General features: G+C 40.2%; 1 protein-coding gene across 6 annotated transcripts in view; it reads left to right on the top strand.

The window, feature by feature from the left end:
- Positions 1–26,905, top strand: part of FAM135B (family with sequence similarity 135 member B) — a 204,799-nt gene that overhangs the window by 37,660 nt on the left and 140,234 nt on the right. For all 6 annotated transcript variants that reach the window (XR_010828841.1, XM_066990771.1, XM_066990767.1 and 3 more), the window contains one exon: positions 24,302–24,397. Coding sequence is in view for 5 of the 6 variants with exons in the window: in XM_066990771.1 (XP_066846872.1) it covers positions 24,321–24,397 (77 nt within the window). In the remaining variant the exon portion in view is untranslated. The remainder of the gene's footprint in view (positions 1–24,301; positions 24,398–26,905) is intronic.

Here is a 26,905-nt window from a genome sequence, read left to right as displayed (position 1 = left end):
TTCCATTTGTGCCTGAGATCTAGAATTTTAAGAAAAGAGACAAATATTTAGAAATAAATATTTGGAAATAAATCAGGTTTTTACCATCTCTCCTTTCCCTTCCCTTAATCCAGGATGTGGAATTTATGACTGAAGCAATTAAGTCTTTGGCAGAAAATATCTCCAGGTTAAATGTGTAAGTAAAAGGCATCACAAATGCTTTCAGTTTGGACAGTTATTACAAAGTAAGACAGGTTAATATTTCCCTTTAAGTTTCAGATTTTGGCTGAGTGGTAAAACAAGCAGAACTTTGCTAAAAACAGTTGAGTCCTCCCTCTTGATAAGAAGGGTCTTGGCATCTCATTGCAGGTTCTTAACAACTTTGGTAAATATTTAAAGCGTACAGATTAAAAATTAATACAGCAATGATCCCTGGTGAAATGAAATAATTGAGCCTCCAGGCACCACCATCATAATACAGCTAATTAGAATAATATCAGAGAAATGCAGACCAAAGAACAAACTTCTAATACTGGCTCCATAGGACATTATAATCCATTGGTCTATTTGGGGTACTTTGATCTTTTCTCAGCTGCTGGAAATATCTAAGCACCAAAGGAGACACTGGAAACAACAGGACTGATAAGGTTTTCCACTTCTGTGCATTTTTTTCTTCACATTCATGTTATCTGCTTTCTGTTGGAAATTCCAGGTTCTTTTTTAATGGTTTTGGATTTTGTTCCACTTTTCTTCCTTAAATGAAAACTTAAACATCTCCAGATGTGGAGAATGCAGTAGCTCCATCCTTTGCTTTCCCTCTCTCCTCAAAAATACTGTCAGCACTGGGGACATGCTTGCCCTGGTACCTGCATGCAGGAGGAGAGACCTGTCTTGTTCTGCCACGGTCCCGCTCCCCACAGCCCCATGCCTCCAAGCAATTCATCGCAGCAGAGAGAGCGCGAGCCACCGGCGGTGTCAGCCCGCATCAACCAAAAGGAGGATGTGCAGCGGGGTGCTACAAGGGCTGTTTATCCTTTTTGCCATAAAACTCCCACTGCTGTAGAGGTTTGCAATCCGCTCACAAACTGGATTTTTTTTTTTTGGTCCCTAATTCTTTCTGATTGCAAAGCCCTGCTGCCTATGATGACCTTGCCTAAGCAATAACGGGCTTGTAGTAAATATCAATAAATACTTCATTTCAGCAGTCCAAGTGACTTGCCCCATGAAGATTTCTTCTGGCTGCTCTAGGAATTCGGTGGAGATGTGTTTCTGCTCTTCCTGCAGCTGGGAAAAGCTGAGGAGAGACTCCAGAAGCAGAAAGGACCAACCCTCTGCTTCCCCGAGCCTGTTGAAGCAGGATTTCTGCTTAAATTAAGGTGCTTTTCTTGTGTAAGATGGATGCAGTGCTCTGGAAAGCTTTGTCTCTCCCACCCCCGGAACCTCCAGTCTCATCCTTTGGCTTTTTTTTTTCTACCGTGGCAACATTCTTGCTGTACAGTCTGTTAAATATAGGCTGGGTTCGGCAGATAACTGAACGTTTGTTATAGTAAATGAGGCAATAAATGTCTGAGGTTATGATGAGCAGAAAAGTCAAGGTATTTATCAAATTGCCATGGGAAATAGCTTTGCCAAGCGTTAAGTAATAAACTTTCAATTATCATTTTTATACTCCTACTGCTGAATGTTTTTCAGATCGGATTTGCTTTTGTTGGTTCAAATAGGGTGAGAGGTGAAGTCGTTTTGCTCTGTGAGCAGAGAGATGGATGTCCCTGTGTGTGCATGTGTGCTCACAGATGTGCCCGTACATTCTGTTTTGTTTGCTGGTTTGGTGGTTCTTTTCCTTTTTTCGCTTGTGGGCTTCTCCCAGCTCTGGATTAACGGACACGCATGCTGATATTGAGGATTTCAGGATAATCCTTTAAATGGCTCTTAGAAAGGTACTTACCTATAGATTCGAAAAGACGATTATACTTTGTTATTGTTGCTGTTATCACTGTAGTATCATCCTCGGCCTGATCTGAACTCCCCAGCTGTAGACCAACTTCTGTCATCTTTTTTGTGATAAAAGAGAGGAGGATTTACCCTCTGCTTGGCACCTGGTTTGACATGCTAACCACTGAAATGCAAGCTGTTTTTAACATTCACTTTGTCCTTGATTTCAGTGAAAGTCAAGTGAAGCCTACATGAACTTTCCTGTAGAAGCAGAATTTCTTTATCTGTTGGTAAGGAAAAACACCCAAGGAAGAAAATCCTCAAAACTGAAATGGGTAGATGAAAGGAAGGGCTTAAGGTATTTTCTTAGAGCATAAAGAGATACTGAAAAGACAGTGAGAAATTCTTGCAAGCAACAATTAGGGAACTAACAATGAACAAACCCAGAAATTTGTTATGCCATTGTATCATATGCCATCAACAGTACATATGTACCTTAAATATGGTTTAATTTTCTGTGTCTTCTGTTTCAAAAAATGTAGAAAGCAGGGCAAGAGTCATCACAAAGATGGAAGAGTTCCCACAAAGAGAGAGGCTGTAGACCATATTCAGCTTGGGGAGGAAGCGACTGAGAGCCAGGGCATGACTGCAGAGGGCTGGAAGGATGTGTAAGGAGGAGGGGGGCTCCGTGCTTGTTTTGTCTCTCGTGGCCTCTGAAAATACACTGTAGGCCTAGAGGGACCTTTAGTTTGATTGTTTATGAATGTGCTTGTGGCACTGGGGCTCTGTTCTCTACTTTTCTCCTGATTTGCTCTTAGCAAACATTTCACTGCCTACACATAGTTTTAGAACAAAGATGATAATGTAACCCAGGGGAGTACAGAGATGAAGCACTGCTAAAGTTTCCATACGATGGGCTTTGTACAACTACTAAGTTTTGCCACTGATATATTTTCCCTGCTATTAGGAACAGCAATGAAATACAGGGTTCCATAAGAGGGTCTTTATGCGTAAATGTTCACAGGTTTACTCAGAAGAGGCCACACATGGTCAGTTGGTACTGACATATCCCAGAATCACTTTAACCAGGCTCCAACATATTCTGAAGCATGGAAACAAATTTTTCTCCTCTTCAGTTTTCCTGCTCTCCCCGTCTTATTTTTGTATAGTGCCTTTGCAATTTTTAAGACCTGATGTATCTGGAATCAGCTCCAGCACCTGGCTGCTTAGCCAGCAGCTCGCAGGCTAGCCTCGTAAAAGCAGACTCTTTGAAAACCTGTTTGTTAAAAAGCAGGCTTCTCACGAGCTTTCCAGCATGCTGAATTCCCACTGAAATCCAATGTGTTCTTTTATATCTCTGAAATAGCTGGTGATTTCAGAGGGAGTCTGTGATGTGCGGGTTCTGTAGAATTACAACTTTAGCAGCTGTAACATCACTAAAAGGTTTTTTTCAGAGAAAGACCGTGTCGTAAATGAGGTGTTCAAAGACTGAAAGTTCTGGCTGCAGCTTGCTAACTGTGCCTGCTGCCAAAAATGAGACTCCCCAGGAAAGTCCTACTCTCTCCATATAGATGCTTTTTCTTTTAAAATACCCACATTTTAGAGAGTTTGAAAATAAAGGACACCAGAGAGGATTTTTGTTGGCTTCTAAAATGATGGAATTTCAGATGATGAGGTCCCTGACAGATGAATTATTGTAGTTAGATCTGTGAAGATTAAGGATGCTGTCACACTTGTGTTTCCCCTGTCCCTCTTTGGGAAAGTTTTGCCCCTCTAGCCAAGGAGAGGAAAGATGGGAGATAATCTGTAGTTCAGAGAGCAGATTATTAGCTGAAATATTGATGAAAGCGGTCTTTTGCTAAAGAAGCGTTTTGAATACTCCCAGCACACACATCTTCTGCAGCCTGTGCCCCAGCAGAGAAGCTTCTGGTGGAAGGCTGAAAGTAACAGACGAGGATCTCTTAGAGCATCAAGACTAAAATTGTCAAATTCAAAGCCAGGAATTTAAATGTAGGAGTTGCAGTGTTGAACCAGATAAGGCGTAAGGTGGGGAGATATAGCAGTAACCGTGCTGACTATGTTTAAGTGTCTCCCCTCTGATCTTTAGGGTGCTACTTTTGATCCCTCAAACCCTTTTCCCCTACAGACTTTTCAACCAGCATTTTAGATTTGGGGTGAAAGTACTCTTAGTCGCTGCATTTGGGGTGAAGTTTTGCCTTATGGACTGGGCCACTCAAAAGGACTTCACCAAGATGTATGTTTTGAAGCTGCCTTGTCCCATTCAGCAGAAAAATAGGAACAAGGATGCTCAGCCCAGCCAAAATGGCGTTGGTCAGGACTTGTACAGAATTGCAGGTATTGAGATAGCTTTGTCAGTAAAACCTTGGAGAAGGCACTGGATGGGGTAGAAGAATTTCAGGAAGAAAAGGCTGGTTCATGACCTTAATTTTGTCATAGCAGGGCTTTAAATACTTGAGACATTTTGTACGTCTGGAATTTAAATATCTGAGAATTTTGAGCTTTTTGGTATGCCAAAAGATGCCATAGAAAACAAATTGGAGTTTATTTTCTTTGCAGATGATTCTATAGGTGCAGCAATCGGGATAGAACAGAAGCTGAATCAAGTTGATTTTGCTTCAAAAGAGGTTGTTTCAGACTTAAACTGGTATTTTATTAAGTTCCAAGGGTTAATTACGTATTGTTACTCTGTGTCTATGGGGCTTATTAAAATTGGTCTTCTGCCTCAGACAGGTGCTTTCAGAACATAAACGGCAATCATATCGGAGAAATACAAAGCAAAATGAAGAAAGTGCAAGTTTTATGAATTTTTACCCTAAACAGATTCTTGTCCCGTTTTTCCTCTATATGTCTAATAATGGATCCATGAAATGTTTTTAAAATCTAGAGGTTAATTTTAGAATTGTTTTGATCTTTTCTTAATGCTGCTGTACGGATTTGGCTGAGGAAAGTGTATTATTTGTTTCAGATCACCATTTCAAATTTGCATTGAGCTGAAAGGACCAATAATAAATTCCAGCTCAAATTGTGAATCTTCTGATGCTTTTCTAAATGAAATCCACTGTTGTGTCAGGGATATTTTTATCCCTCTGACACAGAAATCATGTTTTGCAGAAGCCTCGGCTGCAGAAATAATGCGTTATTATACAAGAACGGAGAAGGACAAGTTATTTTAAAGATAGTGAGAAACATCCTCCCATGGTATAAGAAGGCAAAAGACTCTTGATCTCAGTCAACCTGTACTGATATGCACTGGCTGAACATCTGATTATGATGAGAAATATTGCAGATACCTTGTTGTTCAGATTACCTGCTATTTGATAATTAATGTTCTTTGTACAGTGTCAACCCACAAACCCATTCTGCTTGACAGATTCGTGAGAGCACTCTTTGTAATATTCAGAGTTATTTGTACCTTCTGATCTTAACAGTGACATGTAGTCATATGCAAAATTTTTCAGAATAGCCATTTTATTGCTTTGGATGGGAGCGGGACCTTTCCTGAAGCAAGTTTTATTGATGGCCAAATTCAGAATATTTCACAAGGGAACTGCAGAATTTAAGCAATTTTTTAATGGCACAGACAGACATTTTTTTTATGGTTTAGCATGTGCATGAAATAAGATTATGTGCAATGAGCAGATCTCAGTGTAGTTCATCTTATGGCTGAGTGTATCATTACTTCCTCCTTGCAACTAGAAACATGTTTTCACTGTTGTGAACAATAAACAAAGAAACCAATTCCAACACAAGTCATTGCAAATTGTTCTATCTAAAGGAGAGAAATCTGGAAAGGGAGGTAAATGTCAAAGTCTACACTGTGCCAGAAGGGTGTGTGTGACATTAAATGTATTATTTAGCTTGCAAAGATTTTACTTCTGCAGTCCTGAAGCTGCTTTTGAATTTAATAGATATGGTGTCAGAGTTCACATGATATTTCGGATGCTCAACATCAGATTTATGTGAGAAGCTAGATCACTAAATTAAGAGTCTTTTGCGCTCTCTAGTGCACACAGTGTTGTTGTTGATAACATCTTAACAGTGACCTCAAATGCAATTTTGGAGTAGGAAGAGGGATATAGTGCTTTCTATTTTCTCATTTTTCTGATCTCCATGAATAGGTGTTTAACACTCATCGACAGAGTAAGAAGCTATTCTGTTGACGACAGTGTGACCAGAATTTTACCCAACATCGTTACTCTTACTGCAATCAATATATTCCAGGAATCACTGGGCTATTACTCAGTGTGTGATGTTGTCTTTGCTGCCAAGATTTTATCTCAGAAGACACACAGATGGCATGTTTCTGCATATAAACACAAAGTAAAAAGTGCTGGAGCAGCATGAAACATGCTCCTCCTGCAACAAACCGGGCAAACAGGACTCAGTGACTCAGCCAACACGGACTCTCCTTTGCAGGATCAGGGCATGATTCTAGACCGGGTGAAATGTAGATTTCATGAAATCCTTGGGCCCACTACTTACTTTTATTTCTTGTAGGGGCCTGCATGTCGCTTGGCTGCTCTGAAGCACAAAACACGCTCAGGAAATGCTCTGCCATCTTCTGTCTCTGCAGTGAGGACATCGTGGAAACACAACTGCGTTTTCCTTATGACAGAAGTTGTGAATAGCTCGGGTTGCCTGTCTTCATCTGGTTCATAGTGATATTTATTCAAATGCAGGAGAACAGAACATTTCGCAATTTGCTATTTGCGGCCTGATGAAATCATGTGCCTGCCATAGTTGTGCGTTCTGTCTGTTTTCCTAATTCTCAATGTTGCGTGAGAATTGCATTTTATGGATGTCTGGTTGCTAATAGGAGGATGAAATCTGAAATCCGTGATGAATGTTTACTCAATACAACAAGTTCAAGATTGTGATTAAAACTCCAAAGGCCCGGTTGAGGCTTTGCGCATATATATTAATATCACACTTTGTGTGATATATCACACTTTTTTTTCAGCTTTACAGCTTTTTTTAAGAGAGGGATCTTGTGAGGCACTGAAAACTGATCTTGATGATGATAACTCAAGTTAGAGAAATAAGCCCTTATATTTTCTTGTCCAGAATGACAGGCCATCACTCCTGGGGAAGAAGTGACTTGCTGCTTTGTTACTTTGTTCTAACAATAATTCACATTTCTTTAACCCAGAGGAGCACCAAAATGCTCTCCAGTATGCATATATTTCATTTCTTTCTGTAAGCTGAAGAAAGCAACTATTTTATAGCAACAAAACTAGAAATAGAATTGAAAAAGGCAATATGGCCATGGAAAATTTATTAGCCAATAAATGTAATTCCCTAAATTGGGAGTTATCTGAGGGGCAGTGGCATTTCTGCTTGTGAGTGGACAGGGCTTAATTTCATAATACAGTGCCTGTTGCACTTTTTTTGCTGTTATTTAATCTTATCTTTCCTTTCCATAGAGTCACTGGAAAATAGTAAAATATAAAGACAAACAAACAAAATTCTATTTAAAATTACTGTTAGTGATTGAGCTGAGTGGTGCAGTTGATACAACAGAAGGAAGGGGAGCCATCCAAAGGGACCTGGACAGGCTGGAGAAGTGGGCCCTCGTGAACCTAATGAGGTTCAACAAGTCCAAGTGCAAGGTGCTGCACCTGGGTCAGGGCAATCCCAGACAGGAGGACAGACTGGGAGAAGAAATTGAGAGCAGCCCTGCAGAGAAGGACTTGGGGGTTCTGGTGGACGAAAGGCTCGACATGAGCCAGCAGTGTGTGCTTGCAGCCCAGAAGGCCAACTGCATCCTGGGCTGCATCAACAGAGGGGTGGGCAGGAGGGGTGGAAGGTGATTGTCCCTCTCTGCCCTGCCCTTGTGAGGAACCACCTGGAGTGCTGCGTCCAGGCATGGGGCCTGCAGCACAAGAAGGACATGGGGCTATTAGAGAGGGTCCAGAGGAGGGCCATGAAGATGGTCAGAGGGCTAGAGCACCTCTCCTATGAAGACAGGCTGAGAGAACTGGGGTTGTTTAGCCTGAAGAAGAGAGAGCTGTGGAGAGATATCATTGATATCAATACTTAAAGAGGAATTATAAAAAGATGGAGAGTGACTTTTTTTTTTTTTTTCACAAGCAGATAGTGATAGGACACGACGTAATGGTTTTAAACTAAAAAAAAATAAAAATAAAAATAAATGAAGATTTAGATTAGATATTAAGAAAAAGTTCTTTACTATGAGAGTTGTGAGGCCCTGGCACAGGCTGCCCAGAGAAGCTGTGGATGCCCCATCCCTGGAGGTGCCCAAGGCCAGGCTGGAGGAGCCTTGGGCAACCTGGTCTGGTGGGAGGTGTCCCTGCCCATGGCAGCAACGTTGGAACTAGATGACCTTTAAGGTCCCTTCCAACCCAAGCCATTTTGTGATTCTATGAACTGATGTTCATACGTGAAGACCCTATATCAAAGTTTTGGATCAATTTTTAAAGCCTTTTATTTATTGTTGTGTTTGAAGCATACTCTATAGTTTAAAGTTCCATTTAGATGCTTAGAAATAGTGGTTTTTTTGTGTGTGTGTTTTGGAGAGCAGTGAGATATATCAATCTAAAATTTATAGTTTCAAATGCATCTTAGGTACCTAAAGATAGGTATAGACGTTTAGTGATATTTCTGAGAGGCAGGTGTCTAGTTCTTGATCTCTACCCACTTTCATAGAAGTGGGATTTCTCATCTATCTTTACGAAGTGTACACCAGAGATGAACACTGAGATTCTCCTGCTAGTCTGTGGAGATAAAGGGTGTGACTCATTTCAGTGTAAAATGGATGTAGAAAAATGGGTCAAAGGAATCTCTTTCTAAATGTGCCTGCTTCTTTTTTTCTCCACTTTGCTAGACAAGCGACCCATATGTAGCTATAGACAATGTAAATACCTAGAATAGGTGAGATGAATTTCGCTTTGAGAATGGAATGCATTCCCACAGTGAGACACCTACATTCAGGTGTTAGTGCACACAAAATATATATAGGTCGAAGTGTTTAAGCTCCCATTACAACCAAAAGAGATGCAGTCACTAAAGGTGGAATGAGTTCAGCTGGGTGACTGTTTCAGGGTAAGCTCAACCACTGTCATTTTTTTTTTTTTTTTTTTTTTTTACTTTTGTAGACTTAGACAAAAGATTGTTGCCTAATTATATGTGTGATGCCATTTGAAAGGCTTTAGGATGTCTCATCTGGTCTTCAACTGCTGCTTCGAAAGGCAGCAGAACTCCCCTACATCATGGGCCAACCTCCAGTTGTGCACAGATGTCTTATTTTATACCTATACATGATATCTCTAAGTTTAGGCATTGGAATTTCACCCGAGGATCCTAATTGGTATTGAAAAATAGAGCTTTAATACTTTCTTATCTAGTGTCATGGGAGAAAATAGTAGCAGCGTGACATTCTGGTTTGAGTCTGCAAAATATCCCAAATTACCTTTTTCTCAAAGTAGTTTATGTGGATATAAATTTTCAGGGGTCAAAATGAGAGGTGAAAACGCCATTGCTTCTGAAAAGGTAATAAAAAGACCTTGGAGGCTTTGTTTGTTTGCACAGCAAGCTGGTGTCTAAAAGAGCAAGATGCAAACATTAAACTAGTTTCAACCCTGCTGGCCCATCGTCACTTCTGTTGTAAGTTCTGCAAACCAAATAATGCTTCTGAAGAAAACATGCAAAATTTTTAACTTCAGCTAGACCCTATACAACAGAGGTAAAATGAGGTCATAGGAGATCCAGTAAATTTACTGGATTTGTGTGCCATAAATATTCATTGTGTTGTATAAGAATTAAAAACAATGGGAATTAAGTTATTGATTATGGGACACCAGGAATGATTCATCTGTTACCAAGAATCAGGCTATGAAAAATCAGCAGGAACAGTGCAGACATCTGTGCTAAATATGCTTGAAAATGAATATTCACATGATGGGGACTTTTACTTAGATGTTGATGTACCTATTTTTGCTTATAACTTTACGGATAACTGCATCCTCTTGACTTCAATTTCATGTACACCTCGCCTTCTTATTTGGAGGCTGAGGAAAAACCCTGTGCTTGTTTTATTGTTGATGCTTGATCTGTGCTCTGCATTCATGTCTTATCTTGCTCCAGAAGCTGTTAGCGCCTCTCTTAAGATGAGTCTTCATTCTTAAGAGATCTTGAATGTTCTCCATGTGGTGTGTAAATAGAAGGAGCTCAAAAATTTACCAGGGTCAGGATTTGGAGGCTAGTCCTCTGCAGCAAATTCAGTTACTTAGAAGTAATATCAATGGCTTTCAAAATGACATGGTATTTCAAACTAGTAAGCAAACGACCTGACAAGTCACAGTGTGCCAGAGGAATAGTATTGTCTTTCAGTTAGGCATAAAACTAAAAACTTAGCTGCTTCTCCGTGTTTGCTAAAGATTCCTGCTCTGAATAAGAATTGCTTAATCCAAACTGCTGTCCCAGTTTCTTCTTGGGCAATGAAATTTCCTCTGCCCACAGATAACCTCTCTTGCTCTGGCTAGGTGTTCTTTTCTTACTGAATTCCTGGCCTGGAGTACAAGGAGCTGTTTTGTTTTGTTTTTCAGCGCAGTAGCTTGGTTTGTGATTCTGCAACCACAATGCTGTACAAGATATTTGTGGTGATACATATTTTCGTCAAGATATGCTTGTTCCCGGAACTGCATTCCATTAGTGAAATAGGATCAGAGAAATAGAAAGGATACTTTTGCTGGCTGCAGTTTGGTCTCAGTGAGTACATGGTGCTGGGTGATTCACTTCATTTTGCTGTGATTATCCCACACAATGAAAAGGTCTAGCAGGAAAGCTTTTGATTTCATTATTTCTTTTTCCAAGTAAATTTATACTTTTCCATTTTTTTTTTTTTTCTCCAACCTTCCAACCTCAGCCATTCTGTGATTCTGTGAAAGAGTCATATTAAACTTTCTGTCCTTAGTGAAAATATAGGGTCCCAGTGTGTGTGCTGAACAGCTCTGGTCTCAGCCAGCCACTAGTGCAGTGAACCCCCTTTAGAAAGCAGCATGACCTCAGAAGCCCCATTTGAAAGGGGAAAGTTTCTCCACTGCCCACGCCTCAGCGGGAGATTCTTGCCTGGGTGTAGAGCTGTTAGCAACACAGTTCTGTCTGATTTTGGCAAGAAGCATCTCCTGCTGCCATCTGCTAAGACCCTTGCAAGCTGAGGACTATGTCTGAATGGCAGTCCCTATAATTTCAGTGTATAGGGCCTTGATTGTTTGAAACCAGCTCATTTGGACACTGGTGCCAATGTAAATTGTGGCAGTATGTAGTTCATTAAAGGCTGAAAAAAACACTGCAGAAAAAGAGCGCGTTTTCCTGCTCTGCATGCCATGCTGCTATCACCAGACTGCTATCTGCATCAGAAACGTGCAGTTTATTGCTGGTTTATGTACATCTGCAGCATGCCATGGGCACCGAGTCTGCTCACACTTAATCAATTGTTGGGGAATTTTTATTGTACCCCTTGAGGCGAGTTAAACACGCGTTCGTGCTTAAATATAAAAAGATGAAATGAACAATGCATTGGACAGAGTCCCACCACCACAAGCAGATCTACAGGGAGGCTGTCAAGATATGTTGCTGCCCAGTTCCTCCACTTGCACCTTCACCAGTTCTGTGAGCATCAGTATCAGGCACCTCAGCCCAGTTTTTGGTTCATGCCCCAGCACCAGTTCTGCTCAACAAAGGTGGCTCCTGAGCACTTGCATTCCAGGATTGCTGCATGACAGTGCTGAAGCCTTTCTTTCCTCATCAGCAAGGGAAACTTGACTGCTTACATGAAGTCTTTCTGCCTCTGGCCTTCCTGCTCACAGCCAGTTTAACCCATTTTCCAGTTTGACCTTCTTCCCTTCAGGACAGTTCATTCCTTGGTCACAAATGAGTATTGCCGAGCAGCTGCAATTTTAATTTCCCCTTTGTATTGCAAGGAAAGCAGAACTTCAAGTGACACCAGGGGGGCATGGCAGGATGGAGGTACTGGCAGATCAATTGCTGCTCTTCTAGAAATCTCTCTGTCTGTGTTCCCCCCTGCAACTTCCTTGTCTAAAAGTAATTGGGCACAGGAAGAGAGGATTTCAGGGAAATTAACAGCCTAGAGTTGGTTAGCTTTATCTTGTTATCTCCTTCCTCTTCAGGCACTGTTCACTGTGCACCCACTCAAGTAAGTGTGTTAAGGACAACAACTTACGAACACAACACTTAGATGCTTTGGAGAATTAACTGATTCACACCATGTGATGGGTTGCCAGTGGCCCTAGCTCTTCAAAGGGAAATCCAGCTCCTTCTCCAATTGAAACTCAAGAGCTCAGCATCCGTCTTACAAACCCTTATGGATTTAAGAAGGGTCATTAGCTCCATGAGATGACTGAGCAATGTGTTTACGGTGCGACAGAAGATTTGTCAGGCAAAGCTTGAGGGACAGCTACACTGAGAGGCTGGAATAAGAGCCAAGGTCTCCAGGAAAAATTACAGCCTAGCTGTGCAGAGCCATCCTTCTGGTGAAGTTTACCAAGATGCTGGCCTGAATTTGAGAAATAAAGGGTTTTCCTGTTGTTTTGATAGACTCTACTAGCTTAGTAAGCAGCTTATTCGACGGCTGTGTTTCAGGCCCTGTTTTGTTAGTCCCATGTATAGCAGTGGCTCACTTGGCCCTTTTCTTCTTTGTCAGAGATCAAGTAGTGCCGTGACAAATAAATCAACCTTTTCCTCTGTTTGTAAACCACTTAATTTAGCTCTTGCTCTACAGCAAAACCTGGTGCAGTTATTTATATCAACATGGCCCCAAGCACTTAAAACAAGTCAACATTCTGATTATGGCTCTGCATATTTTATTGCATATATTTATATCATGATGCTCTAAACCAGCACCTGTTCCTCCTCTACCACATTCCAGTTTAATAGTTACTGCCTGTCCAAAGAACTATTGTGATGGAAACTGGCCTACAGATTTTTATTTCTATAGCGGTGAATGTCCTTTGGAATACACGTTTCAAAGTTCTCATGAAATCTGTTGAATATTTTAAAACTGCAGATGGCTATAAAAAAGGCATTTATTTATTTATTTGTGAGGCTGAAAGTAAAACATCATGCTGTACTAATTTCTGTACTGAAAGTATTCCCTCTCGCAGCTGTACCAGGACCATAGTTCTTCTGATGTTCCTCCGATGGTCCCTCTCTGTCCAATTCTCCCTCCACCACCCTTATCTTCTCCCACCACTGTCCCAGCCTGTGAGCATTTTTGGTGGCAACAATCTGATCCGCAACTGCTTGCCAACCTTTCAATGCTTTTGTCTTGCTCAGTGTGTGAGACCATGACACTGCCTGCTGTGCTGTCGTCTTTTGGTCCAGCAATGCAAATATGCAATTCAACAGATCCTTATGAGCATCAATAATTCCTCTGATTCTATGGGAAACCTCAAGACAGGTGTCAATGTTTACTTTGTTAGTAATTTCAGAGAAGTTAATTAAATAAAAAAGGTTGTGTTAAGAGCCTTTATTTGATCAGACCTTAGACCAAGCAATCAAGACATAAAAACAGGCTTTATGAGAACCTGACTTTTCAAATACCTATAGATTTACCAGCACAGAGACCCCTCTTCTTTCTTGGCATCCTTTATCTCCCTCTTTTTAAATACATGCTATTAGTGTATCTATACAGATTCATACATTTTGCTTTTCTCACCCTTTTCACATGTGATTCTATAGATATTCAAAATCCTGTTCTTATTGTATGTGCAATCTCGCTATGAATGACATTCATCTGACTAGATGTGGATTTGGATCACAAGGCTACACCTGAGCAAGTCAGTTTTAGCTCCCTTTTTATGGTCAGCACAGAATAAGGTGTTGATGGTCACATGAATGTTGTTGACTGCATTTGCCAGACCTCTATTGACTGTAGAGCGACTCTAAACACCTCATACGTATGAAGGAATTTCTAGTTAGTGAGATGAAGCTCATGGACAAACATCTTTGCTTAACAGCCTTCACAAACAAGGATAATTTCTGTGATGAGTGTAAATTATTTGGAATCATAGAACTGTGGAATGCTTTGGGTAGGAAGGGACCTTAAAGATCATGTAGTTCCAACCCCCTGCCATGGGCAGGGACATCTCCCACCAGACCAGGTTGCCCAAAGCCCATCCAGCCTGGCCTTGAGCACCTCCAGGGATGGGGCATCCACAGCTTCTCTGGGCAGCCTGTGCCAGGGCCTCACCACCCTCTGAGGAAAGAATTTCTTCCTTATATCTAATCTAAATCTACCCTCTTTTAGTTTAAAGCCGTTACCCCTTGTTCTATCACTCACCTTCCTGACACAGAGTCCCTCCCCAGCTTTCCTGTAGCCCCCTTTAGGCACTGGAAGGCTGCTAAGGTCTCCCCGGATCCTTCTCTTCTCCAGGCTAAACAACCCCAACTCCCTCAGCCTGTCTTCGCAGGAGAGGTGCTCCAGCCCTCTAAGCATATTTGTGGCCCTCCTCTGGACTCGTTCTAATATGTCCATGTCCTTCTTGTGCTGGTGGCCCCAGAGATGAATGCAGTGCTCCAGGTGGAGCAGAGTAGAAGGGGACAATCATCTTCCTTGATATGTTGGCCACACTGCTTTTGATGCAGCCCAGGATATGGGTGGCTTTCTGGGCTGCAAGCACATATTGGCAGCTCATGCTGAGCTTCTCATCAACCACCACCCCCAAGTCCTTCTCATCAGGGCTACTCTCAAACCATTCTCTGCCCAGCTTGTTTTTGTGCTTGGGATTGCCCTGACCCAGGTGCAAGGACCTTGCACTTACTTGGTCTTGTTGAACCTCATGAGGTTTGCACAGGCCCACCTCTCCAGCCTGTCAAGGTCTCTCTGGATGGCATCCCTTCCCTGCAGCATGTCGACTTCACCACACAGCTTGGTGTCATCATCAAACTTGCTGAGGGTGCACTCAGTCCCACCGTCCATGTCACTGGCAAAGCTGTTAAATAGTGCCGGTCCCAGTACTGACCCCTGCGGAACAACACTCATCACTGATCTCCACCTGGACATTGAGCTGTTGACCACAACTCTTTGAGTGCGACCCTCCAGCCAATTACTTACCCAATGAGTGGTCCATCCATCAAATCCATGTCTCTTCAACTTAGAGACAAGGATATCATGGGGGACAGTGTCAAATGCTTTGCACAGGTCCAGGCAGATGATGTCAGTTTCTCTTCCCCCATCCAACAATGCTGTAACTCCATTGTAGAAGGCCACCAGGTTCATCAGGCTGATCTGCCCTCAGTGAAGCCATGTTGGCTGTCACTAACCATGTCCTTACTTTCTATGTGCCTTTGCAGAGTTCCCAGGATGATCTGCTCCATGACCTTGCTTGGCACAGAGGTGAGACTGACCGGCCTGTAGTTCCCTGGGCCTTCCTTTTCTCTCATTTTAAAAATGAGAGCCTTTGCCTCCTGGGGCCCGAGCTATGCGGCTAGAGCTGTTGCTGGTGAAGACTGAGGCAAAAAAGTCATTGATTAGCTCAGCCTCTGTGTTGGTGAGAATGTCTAAATAGCGGAACCCCTCTCTGTGGCACCAGTCCTGTAACCATTTGTTGACTTTCCAGCTTCAACTGGCCCTTTTTATCCCCTTCCCTTTGACCAGGAGGATTGATGAAAAAAATACCTGCACTCCTGAGTCTTTACTGCTGCTCTCAGGTCTCTGTATAATCCTTCTTGAACCCCCTTAGACTGCTCCTGGCTGCATCATTGGTCCCCACATGAAACAGCAGCAGTGGATAATAGTCCTTAAGCTGCACAAGGCCTGGCAGTTTCTTGGTGACATCCCTGATAAGAGTCCCTGGTAAGCAGCAGGCTTCTCTCGAGAGCGGATTGGGTCAGCAGATGGGTGCCTCTGTACCTCTCAGAAGAGAGCCTTCTACTGCTATCACTCATCCCCTTTTCTTAGTGGGACTAGTTGCTATGCAGGGAGCAGACCAGGCTGTCTTATTCAGCTCCACCCTTCCTGCAATGAGTCTTTCCTTTTCAGTCTGCAGAGGAATTACTTGCTCTTATATCTTACTTAGATGTCCTCAGAACATATGAAGGGGACAATAACTTTCCAAGTGAAACTCTAGGGTGATTTTGGTAAGGTAAAATACAATATAAGCACCTAAAATCTGACAAGGACAACTGAGTTTACAGCTCATTTAGACAGTACCATGAATTTTTTTCATGACCAGAAATGGAAATGCAGTCAGAACAGTGCCAAGGAACACATAATTCATTAGCCTTTCCATACAAGACTGTCAGTAGCATTGTGGTGACATTCAAGAAGCTCTGTTACGTACTTGGATTCTTTGGAAATAGCTCTATTGACATAACAGTTTGTCCTCAAGATAACTCCTTGACTCATGCATCAGGCAGCCACATGGCTCAATAGCTCAACAAGAGGATGCTTCTCATCCAGCTCCTTACATCACCTTTCCTGCCCTATAGCACATGATTATGGATTTTTTTCCAAGGAGAATCTCAGTCAGCTTGTTTGTCCTGCCCAGATGTGGCCTCTTTAGAAGACAGACAGATCTGTCCTGTAGGTGTTGCTAAGATTTGAATGAGGTCGAACATCCTGATATACTCCCAAGGACTTGGTATAGACCTATGCCCATACAGTTTGGAGAACAGTCACGTATGAACTTGAGTAGAACTTAAAAATAAATAAATCCTTTTTGGCTGTTTCACAAGTACAGGAGAATAATATATGGTCTGTGTCTGAAAGAGTTCTAATTTCCTGTTTAAACCAATAAAAGAACTCAGACTGAGAAGAATGTAGCCCCTTTTATTAAGTAGAGGACCATACTCAAGCATGAGAATGATGGGTAAGTGCCTAAGTGTCCTAATCAGGCTTCAAATAACTAACTGCTTTTTCTTGTATTTTATGGTTCTAAAAGGCACAAAAGGAATTCTGGGGTGGAAAAAAATGAAAAAGAAAAAAGATTCAGGTGAACGGTGGTAACTGCTGAAGATTGATGATGATGATGTTCTTAGGAGTTTGGATTCAGGGCTCTGAGTTGTGCCTGAAGCTTTAAAAACCCTTTTTCTTTTGGAAGTCGCAAAGAAGAGATACAAGGTGGGGAAGGAAGAGGTAGGAGAGGTATGGTGAGGACAGGATTATGCAGCAGTGGGAAGCTAGTCCAGGTGAAAGTTTTTATTATCTCCTTTTTCCTTCTGTTTTGCTCTCGCTGCTCTGTTGCCTGAATTTTCCCTGCTGTTTCATTTTGTGCACAATACCAACAGCAGGTTATTATTAACTGTGTAAGCAGATAGTGATTTGTGCTGAGCTGAACTCAGATCTGGTGTCCTGACAGACACGTGCTTACAGAGGACAAATCGAGGTTGATCTTCATTCTTTTTGTCGAGTGATCTGACCTAAATTTGCACAGCTGTGTTCACATTTAATCCTGTCTAATAGCTCAAAAGCTTTATATCTCATAAGAGCAGCCTACTGGCACCTGACATTTATTCTGGCCCTGGTTCAGTTCTGCCGCACAAATCCTCTGGCACAACCTGGTATTTTTGTTTTTCCCTAGTAGATTTATTCCTCCATCTAAACACCCTTGAAATGAACAATCTATGAAGGGTGTAATCTAGACCATTGCTTTTCAGCCTTCATGAGTTTGCTGACCTGTACTAATTCTCCCTCGTGGATTGAAATTCTCCAGTGTGGATTGGTCACACAGGAAAAACATAAGAGAAATTGAAGTGAGTTGTTGGCTTGTTTTCCTAAGTGACTCCCTTTGGATCCTTGGGCTACACCCTGTTTTTACCCATGACTATGTGACCCATATATTTGAAGTTATTGATACAGAGTGAAGGTTCTTGACTATGAGATGCAGCTGGTTTTTCTTCATAATACTCTAATTATGTTGCTAAAGGTTGAACAAGTATTTTACCCTGCTCTTCAATGTGAGCCAATGAACTAGGTACCACTGCTACTCTGTGAATTCCAGCTGGCAAAAGACATAGCAGAGCTTGCAAGTGAAAAAACAGCAACTAAACAAACATAAATAAAACGGCTCCTTTCTTATTTGCTCCCCTTTGAATACTCTTTGGGTTGTGAGTCATTTTTTAAGGATCATTTATTATCTGTCTTCTGCGCCTCTAACTCATAACATTTTGGTGGTAGAAATCAACGAACCTCGGCAAAAGTGATTCATGATGTTGCACTGTTTATGAACATATGTCTAATGCATCTGACAAAATTGTGGATATTGATTTTCCCAAGAATATTAAACAGCAAACTTGGTATATGTATTTTTTTTTAACATTGGAATATTATTTTCAGGGCTTGCATCCAAACTAAGTTAGCTCTCTGCAACATAAAAACAAATTAGTCTTTAACATTTTGAACCAGACTAAATGCTTATGTGGTGAAAAAAAAATATGTTTAATGGCTTTGCTTGGTTAACACACCATGTGCCTTGCATTTGTTTTTACCTGTAACACAAATCTCTGCTTTTGCTGACATATTGAAGAAAACAATTCAAAGGATTACAATAGACTGGAAAACTAAAAACCTTGGTAAAATAGCTGCAAGGGATTATTGCTGGTTTGTGCTGTGATACTATCTCATTCTGTAAGCTATTCTAGTTAATGTTAGATCATTGTAAAAACTGGCAATCTTACAAAGTAAATCCTGATAGTTCCATGTCTAAACAGAGCATTAGAATGTTTCTCATGGATGAGAATAACATGTTTTCTGAGGGAGACTTGACATCAGAGTCCTAAATGATAATACATACCAAAATAAACAGAAAAAAAAATCACAAACAGGCAGTGACCCAAAAGTTTTGGTTTTTGTAAGTGTGTTAGAGAACAAATTAATGAGCATTATGGTTGGGTTCTAAATTGGGTATATGCATCATCTATGCAGATTTTATTGCATATATTCTTCACTTTCAACTTAATAACATATTGTTGAGTGAGGCCATATATTGAGTAAGACACCGTCTGCATCTCATTCAGTGTGGATGTTTTATCAATCTGTTGCAGTGTTTGTGCATGAATGTGGGAGACTGGGTACCAGGCAGCACTTTTTTGTTACTGTTAAAGCTGTGGCAAAAGGCATCTCTTGAGGGCTCACATGTTTCATTGGCCTCCCTTTACCTAGGGTAAATGTTCTATCTTGTTGACTGTGTTATAGTAAAATGAATTTTACTAATTCAAGATGTCAGAGGGGCATAAACTCATGCTTGAATCATTTTTCTGATGTAAAACCATAACCGTCAACGGTTGTCCCAGGGTTGACAGTCATGTGCCAGGAACGAAGTTTTATAAAAAGTTGAGCAAAAACTTCACATTCCAGTAATTATTTAGCCTCAGTAGTGTTGGGGAAACAAAACAAATTGTTTAATGAAAATAAGAAACATCCTGAATGAAAAAGAAGGCCACCTTTATCCTAACTAGTCTAAAAAATATAATACTCATCAGGTCCTAGTTCCTATTATGTCAGTGATTTGGACCAAGTATGGTGGTTTCATACTTATGGCTAGATAAGCTCCACCATGCTGCTCTCTTACTCCCCCCCCTCAAAATGTACGGGGCTAAAATATGAAGTATTGTAATTATTTAATAGCTTTGGTAAACAAGCCTTGTCATTTCCTGCTATATTTTCATATTGTATTTAGATTGGTTCTTTTGAAAAGTCTAAAGGAGATATCTTGCTATCACACACAATCTTGGAAGAGAATTGCCAGCTCTGTTTATTTTAACAAAATGAGGTGTTACCTTTTGAAATCATTGTTTTGCTAAAGGTCATCTCTGCCATTTCACTGATGTTCTGGCAGAAAAAAGCAATGGGTACTGTGAACTGGAGAACACTTGCTGACAACGCCATAGTGAAAGGTTTTACTGACACTTGTGACTGCTTTGACTCAAGCAATTCATGTAGGCTCAGAAGAGGCTACTGAGATGCAATTGTTGCCTTAAGAACCGGGATCCTTTTCAGCTGCATGAAGGTGAACAATGGAACAATTTAATTAAACAAAAATGAAACAGAGAGACTTGGTCTAGTGTGAACTTCTCCTGCTGCTTTAGTCTCAGAGCTTACTTGTAATGAGATTGTGTTTATAATCTTCCTTTTCCTGAGTTACTTTGTCCCTTACTTAGATTTTTACAGAAGGCATTTGTGGAGAGGAGAATAATGTTATCTTACTGTGGGTTTATGACTATAGTCTAAACATTTGATCAAGGAACTCTTTAAAAAAAAAAAGTGTGAAAGAGAGAGAGAGAGACAGAGAATGCACAGGTAGCAACAAATACCAGTTTCTGAAAAAAATCACAATAAAGTAAAAGATGCTTTATGCTTTAGAGGCAGTAAGGAAAACGGTTCTATCCTGGAGATAGTATGTGCTGTGTTTCCTGAGAGCTGGCTTTATTCTCCTAAATGAATCTTTCTAGGTTTATGAGTCATTGCCCTTTATCACATGGTGTTTTGTTCTTTTGTCCTTAGCGTGTGTGTGTGTTTTTTTTTCCTGTTTTTGTTTTTGTTTTTTTTTTCTTTTTTTTTTCTTTTTCCTTTTTTTTTTTTTTTTTTCCCCCCTCTGGCTTATGTGACAGAGAGGGACAAGAATTGTGAAAGCAGTAAATAAATGTCTGGTTTATTTTTCATTCAGAGGTAATTGCACAAATGCTAGAAAGTTCACAGACTGTCAGAGTATGCAGTGTCCTGTCCTTATTTCCACCCAGCCCTGTCCCTGTCTCGCCTTTCTCTCCTCCCTTTGGTAGGGTTGATGCTGATTGCTGCCTCAGCAGGTAATTTTCAGACTCCTTTTTAGCTTCACGATGTGTAACAATTGAGTGTGTGTGGTACATAACCAATACCCACCTGCTGTCAGAGGGCTCGGTCAGTTGACTATCTCTAAAACGTCATTAGCACAGCCACTATGAGTCAAAAAGATTGCTGAGAGCAATGGAGGATAAAGATAAATAAAGCCATTGTAGCTTAACCAGTATCATATGCTGAAAAATCTCCAATCCAGAAGTTATCTCTACAGAAGACAATGAAATGGAGAGTATAAAATCAAGTCTTCCTTTAAAAGAATGCTCCAATCTTTAAATATATAGATTTTTATAGGGCTTTATTTATATAAAGGATTCTGATTTTCAGTGTCTCCTTGCTACAAGTAAAATGATAAATGGAATTGATTGTCTTTTGCTAGGACACCAGCTCTTGTTGGAAGGACAGACTTTCAAAGTGGTGACCTGACTGATAAAATCAGTGCCTGTAGGACAGCACAGTGCAACCAGTGATGATGGCAGTGCCTTACAAAGCAATACATTGCTTTGGAAGTGACAAAACTGATCATAGGCACTACTTTTACACAAGCATATGGCCAAAACACTTCCCATGTAGTTTTTTTCTGGCTTCCTATAGGGACTTACTTGTGTCTTCTTCAGTCCTCTTGTGGAAAATACAGAGGGTTTAACTTAAAAAAATTGGTATTTTAGAAGAACCAATGTACTAAAGCCTTACCAAGAATCACCTCTGCATTTTGGTTTAAACTGCTTATTATTAAATTGATGATACTTTGGTTCTGGCAACAGTCCCTATTGTGTTTTCAATGCTTTCACTTCAGTATTATTTTTACCATCTACTCCTCTATTTATAGCCCGAGGTTATTCCCCATGGAGATCAGTGAGTAAGGGGTAGTCAGAGGTCTTTCACATGCCCTGGATTCTGAAGGGCTGTGATCAGCTTCTTTTAAAGAGCAACGTGGTACAGCAGTGAAAACTCGGTGCATCATTTGAAGCACTTGTGTTTTCTCCATCTGGGATTCCAGCAGCTGTTTTGTCTTATTTTGTAGCTTTTTCATTGAAGCATGCTACCAATGGCTCTGAGCAATTTTTCTTTGAACCTGGCTAAGTGTCACGATGAGCAGGTGTGCCAGAGACCACTTCTAGTGATTGTCAGATGTGTCCTGAGGTGCCAGGCCTGGCTAGTCCCTCTAGCCTTCAGATGTAGATTTATATGCTCAGAGCCTCTCTTTTTTTTTTTTTCTGTGGAGTGGATGGATGTCTAACATGGTGTGGCAGCTATTTCCCCTTTCATTCTGGTGATTTGTAAGGGTAATTAAGCTACAGAAACTATTTTTTTTTTTGTCCAGGGATAATTTTTCAATATTTGCTTTGAAAAGGTACAAAGCATGCAAAATAAAAAGTAAATATAGTGAAGACCTGCATGTGTATTTCCGTGTATTTAATCTTTAATTTTTCAGTCATCCTAGCTAACCTTAGCCTCATGCCATTCTTTCTGTCTTTGAAAATATTGGTCCTGGTCTGAACTGTCTGGCCATCCATTCACACTTCTCTTTAAATTGGTGTCTTCAAAAGCACACAGTTTCCTTTGATCCTGAGCTTTTGGTCTAGGGAGATATGTCTGAGCACAATATGCAGATTTATCCATAGGTAATTCTTCCAATTAGCACTCTTCTCAAGGCAGAATACCTTGTCAGAGTATCACTTGGTGTTGTGTGATTTTCTCATCCCCCACACAGTCTGCCTTGCTTTGATGCTATATGCTCAGACAAGACTATCACACACATTACCAGGCGAATATGTGATATACATGCCCTATAAACAGTGTACAATTCCTTCAGGCTGTGCAGAAAGGCAAAGCCAGAAAGGATTAGTCTCATGCCTGTTTAAATAGAAAAAAAATAAATACGCAGGCTAAAAATTACATGTATTTGGCCAAATGATAGCATTTTACTTTCACTTTTTAGAAGAGCTTAAAAGAGTTTACCTTCACTGCTCCAAAATCATACCCTGGCACTAAGCTGTAGAATTTCTTACCTTGGAGGTATATCAGATGAGTAGCTTAGCAGCTATAGACATATATTACAAATATTGCATACATCCTGTGTCCCATTCTTGTCATTCGAGAGCCAACATCTTTAATGTTTGATTTTGAGGAGGGTGGATGTAAAAACAACAACATTTTAACTCTGGAATAGCTATTTTTGAAACTGGTAGTGTTTGAAAGGACAACCAGAAAGAAAACATGGTTTAAAATAATCAGTGTAATAAGCCAGTCAGTTGGAAAATTACTAGTCAGGATTCAGCACAGAGACTTATCAGAAAGCTACAGCTTAACGCTTATCTCAGACCTTCATGCATCAAACTCCTCATTCCTGTTTCATTGTAGACAATGGTCAAATCTTTGAGTGCCATGGAAATTACAGGTTAGCATGTATGGAGAAATTCTCCCATTTGCAATCTGAGCTCAATGTCCCCTTAGAGACCCAAGTGTCTCTGATAGGGGAATTATTAATAGTCATAACATGGGTCATCCTCAGAGATTGCACTTGGCTGCTGTGAAAAAGCTATCAAATGGTGCTTCTGAACTGTGCTAATTAAGCAAATCTGATGGCTGTCTTGTCAATGATGCCATAGACAATTTCCAGACAGCTTACAGCTTGCAGCTTGCCAAAAGAAGACTTTCAGGGAGAAAAGGAGGAAAGGGTAAATGGAAATTGTAAAATCTCTCTAAAAGCTCTAAAAACCCTTTGCTTGGCTCTGCTGCAATTAAGGAAATGTCAAGGGTTTACACTAGTATATTAAATAGTGACGGTTTGGAAACTTACTCTTGCAAAGCTTCCTTGAGTAAGGTATGTCCTCCTGAGGTCCCTTCCAACCTGAATTATTCTGTGATTCAATGAACTGTGTGTGTGTATATATATATATAAATATATAATCTGTAAATGGTTGTAATGCTTCAAAATCTTGATCTGGGTGTTGTGGCCTATTAGATCCTTTGATTGTCAGCGTTTTCCTTAGAAGAATCTCTTCCATTCATTATTCTTTAAATTATTCATATTCCCTCAGAAACTTCCCTTCCAGGCCTTTAGTTAAGTCACAGAAAGGTTCAAAAGCACGAGAATTCTGAATTCTACTCTCATCTGTCTCAGGGTTTTGTCTTTTTGGCCTGTGGTTTTACAGAAATGAGCTGTGCTGCCCCTGGATATCTGCCATTTGGTAAAATGGGATGAAAAAATCAATTTCCCATACAAGAGTAGTAAGACAGTTAATTAAAATTTGCTTTGAGATTCTTGCACATAATATGTTATTTACTTTTTGCCTCTTCTTGTACTTTCCATAATATTATCATTCTGTCCTCAGGCCTATTAAACATTTTACCTCTCTTAATTACTGCTTTGATCTTGCTTTTAGCAAGTCTTCCTGAAGATGGAGCTCAATGAAGTCATTGGAAATATTCCAATCAATTTCAGTGGGCTTTGCATGAACCCCAAGTGCCAAACAAAATGTAGTAATATGGTTGAGGATTTGTTAAGCAAAATACTTCAAATGTTTATAATGCTTGTTTATATGTGTTGTTTAGGTGATGACCTGAAAAAATCATGTCTGAGGTCCAGGGAACGGTCGAGTTTTCTGTGGAGCTACACAAATTCCATAATGTGGACCTTTTCCAGAGAGGGTGAGTTGATGTTTCCATTAATTTGCAGCTGATTACAGAAGAGTTGTTTACAGAAAACAGTTCAAATCCACAACAGATTGTTTTCTGCCAAATGTAGTTTTATTTCATGCAATCTCCATGGCAGGGAAGGATGTCATTAGGTTTTCATTGCTGTCAAGGAAGGTCAATGTACATTACTTTCACAATAAAGTCAGAGTGACTGACTTGTTTTGGTAATACAATAGTGTAATGCTCCAAATTATTTTAAGCTCTGTTCAGACATAAGCACAATAGATGCTTTAAATGTTTCTGGACTGGTGTTGAGTCTTTGTGCCAAATGATAGCTGCATTGGACTATAGTGAAAACATGTTCATTTTAGGGTAATAAATCCAACGAATATTCTTTTAATTATTTTACTGAAATTTAAATGAATTCCACCATTTCAGAGAGGAACATGAATATTCAAATTTGTCTAAAGTTCTAGTTCTAATGGACACATTGTATTTTCACATCTCTTTAAGTTAGAAGAACATGTACGAATTCTGGTTTACTCAAAATTTTGCCCCTATTCTTCTGCACCACTCTTCCTGATAGCTTTTATAATAACCCAGTGGCTATTAAATGGAGAAGCCTAACCAAACATGAGTTGTTGTTCTGCTTGCATGTTGGACCCCACAGCTCTTTTTCTGTGAGGAAAAGATATAGTACTGAAATACTTTTTAAGGAGACCAGAAGACCCAGATGGGTAAAAAGAATGGACAACAGTGGGTCTTGTTGAATATTATTTTCTTTCATCTAGGAGGACTGATATATACAGCACACTAGATATTCTCTTTCATGCCTTAGTTTTGTATAGGGGTAGTTCACAGATGATTTGTCTAGCTTCATTTCTACTAACAAAACTACAGAATTGTTTCAGGTATTGTGATGGATTAGTTAAAGCTGTTTCCATCTGGATATAGGCTTTTCATTATTTGTTTTTACTGTGATGAACTATGTGGTAAAGATGCCATGAACGTGAATGAAGGAAACATGTCTATATTTTAACAGCTGGCATCTGTCATTCTGTTCAAGCATTCTGACTATAACAAGTACTCGTATTTAACAGGGGAAAAAAAAAGTATATATTAAAAAAAAAAAAAAAGCTCTGTGCTTGAGGTGTTTGTTTTATCTGAGTTATAAAAGAAGACTCCTGTGTACTATCATGCTCATTACCTTAGAAGACTAACCTAGCTATACATTTTTAACTTGGCTTCTGGTGGTCAGTGTAATGTATTTGATCCTCCTCATGTCTGAAAATCTGCACTCATATGTGGCTTCAGTAATGTCTTTTTTTTTCTTTTTTTTTTTCTTTTTTTTTTCTTTTTTTTTTTTTTTTTTTCATATGGGCCTGCTCTGGCATTCAGTAATTTCTATAAAATGCTTTCTTTGGCTTTGACAGTCAGATCAAATCTCTGGTGCTAGTACCTAGCACTAACACAGATAATATATTCTAATTAGGGACACTCATGAGTCCCTAATTACCTTACTTTTTTTCCCTGCTGGCACTTACCCTGCTTTACTGATTAATTATTCCAAACATAGTACTATAGGTTACACTGCGTTAGTACTGCATATAGTACTATGCACTACTATAGGTTATACTGCATTAATTTTTTTATAGTATTTTTTTTCTATGTATCCTGCGTTGCTTATTTGCTTCCTTCTATAGTTTTACTCTTCACATTTCCAATACAACCCTTTTCTGCATCTCATATTTGCCAATCAATATCCTCTGGTTGGCTTCATCTACTCTGTGGCCCATAGCACTGCAGCATGAGAGTATGAAGAAAAGGAGTGAATGAGTTTGCCAAATTTCATTTTAACTTGGGCACAATTTTTATTTTTTCCCTACTGCCATTGTATATATTCACTGTGGACATCTGGGATATCTTGGATTGACGTACAGTCTCTCCAGATGAGAGGGTGGTAGAAGTAATAATAATGGGAACTTTCTACTTAACTAGTGTTTTTCTTCTCTGAGTGCCTTGCAAATTAAGTCAATATCGGCCTGTCTCGCTGAAGGCTAGAAAGGTGATTTGTGAAAGGTTGTCCATCAGGATAGCTGTGGAGCTGAAATGAATCTTAATTTCTGTGGAAACACAATATGCTCTTTTTTTTTTTTTTTTTTCATTGAAGCTTTCAGTACTGTTTCTCACAGTGTTCTTCTGGACAAAATGTCCAGCATACAGCTAGATAAATGCATAATACAGTGGGTGAACAATTGGCTGATGTGTTGGACTCAAAGGGTTATAGCAAACAGGGTTACATCAGGCTGGTGGCTGGATTCCCCAGGGCTCTATTTTAGGGCCAGTTCTCTTCAATGTTTTCTTAAAATACTGGGGTGTAGGACTAAAAGGTATACTGAGGAAGTTTGCAGATGATAATAAATTAGCAGGTGCGGTTGACTCTATTGAGGGTAGAGTGGCCTTGCGGAGAGATCTTGACGAACTAGAGGGCTGGGTGATCACCAATAGCGTGAAATTTAA

This window comes from Anser cygnoides, chromosome 2 (assembly GCF_040182565.1).
Source record: "Anser cygnoides isolate HZ-2024a breed goose chromosome 2, Taihu_goose_T2T_genome, whole genome shotgun sequence".
Lineage (NCBI taxonomy): Eukaryota > Metazoa > Chordata > Aves > Anseriformes > Anatidae > Anser > Anser cygnoides.
This window is presented reverse-complemented; position numbering and strand designations above follow the sequence as displayed.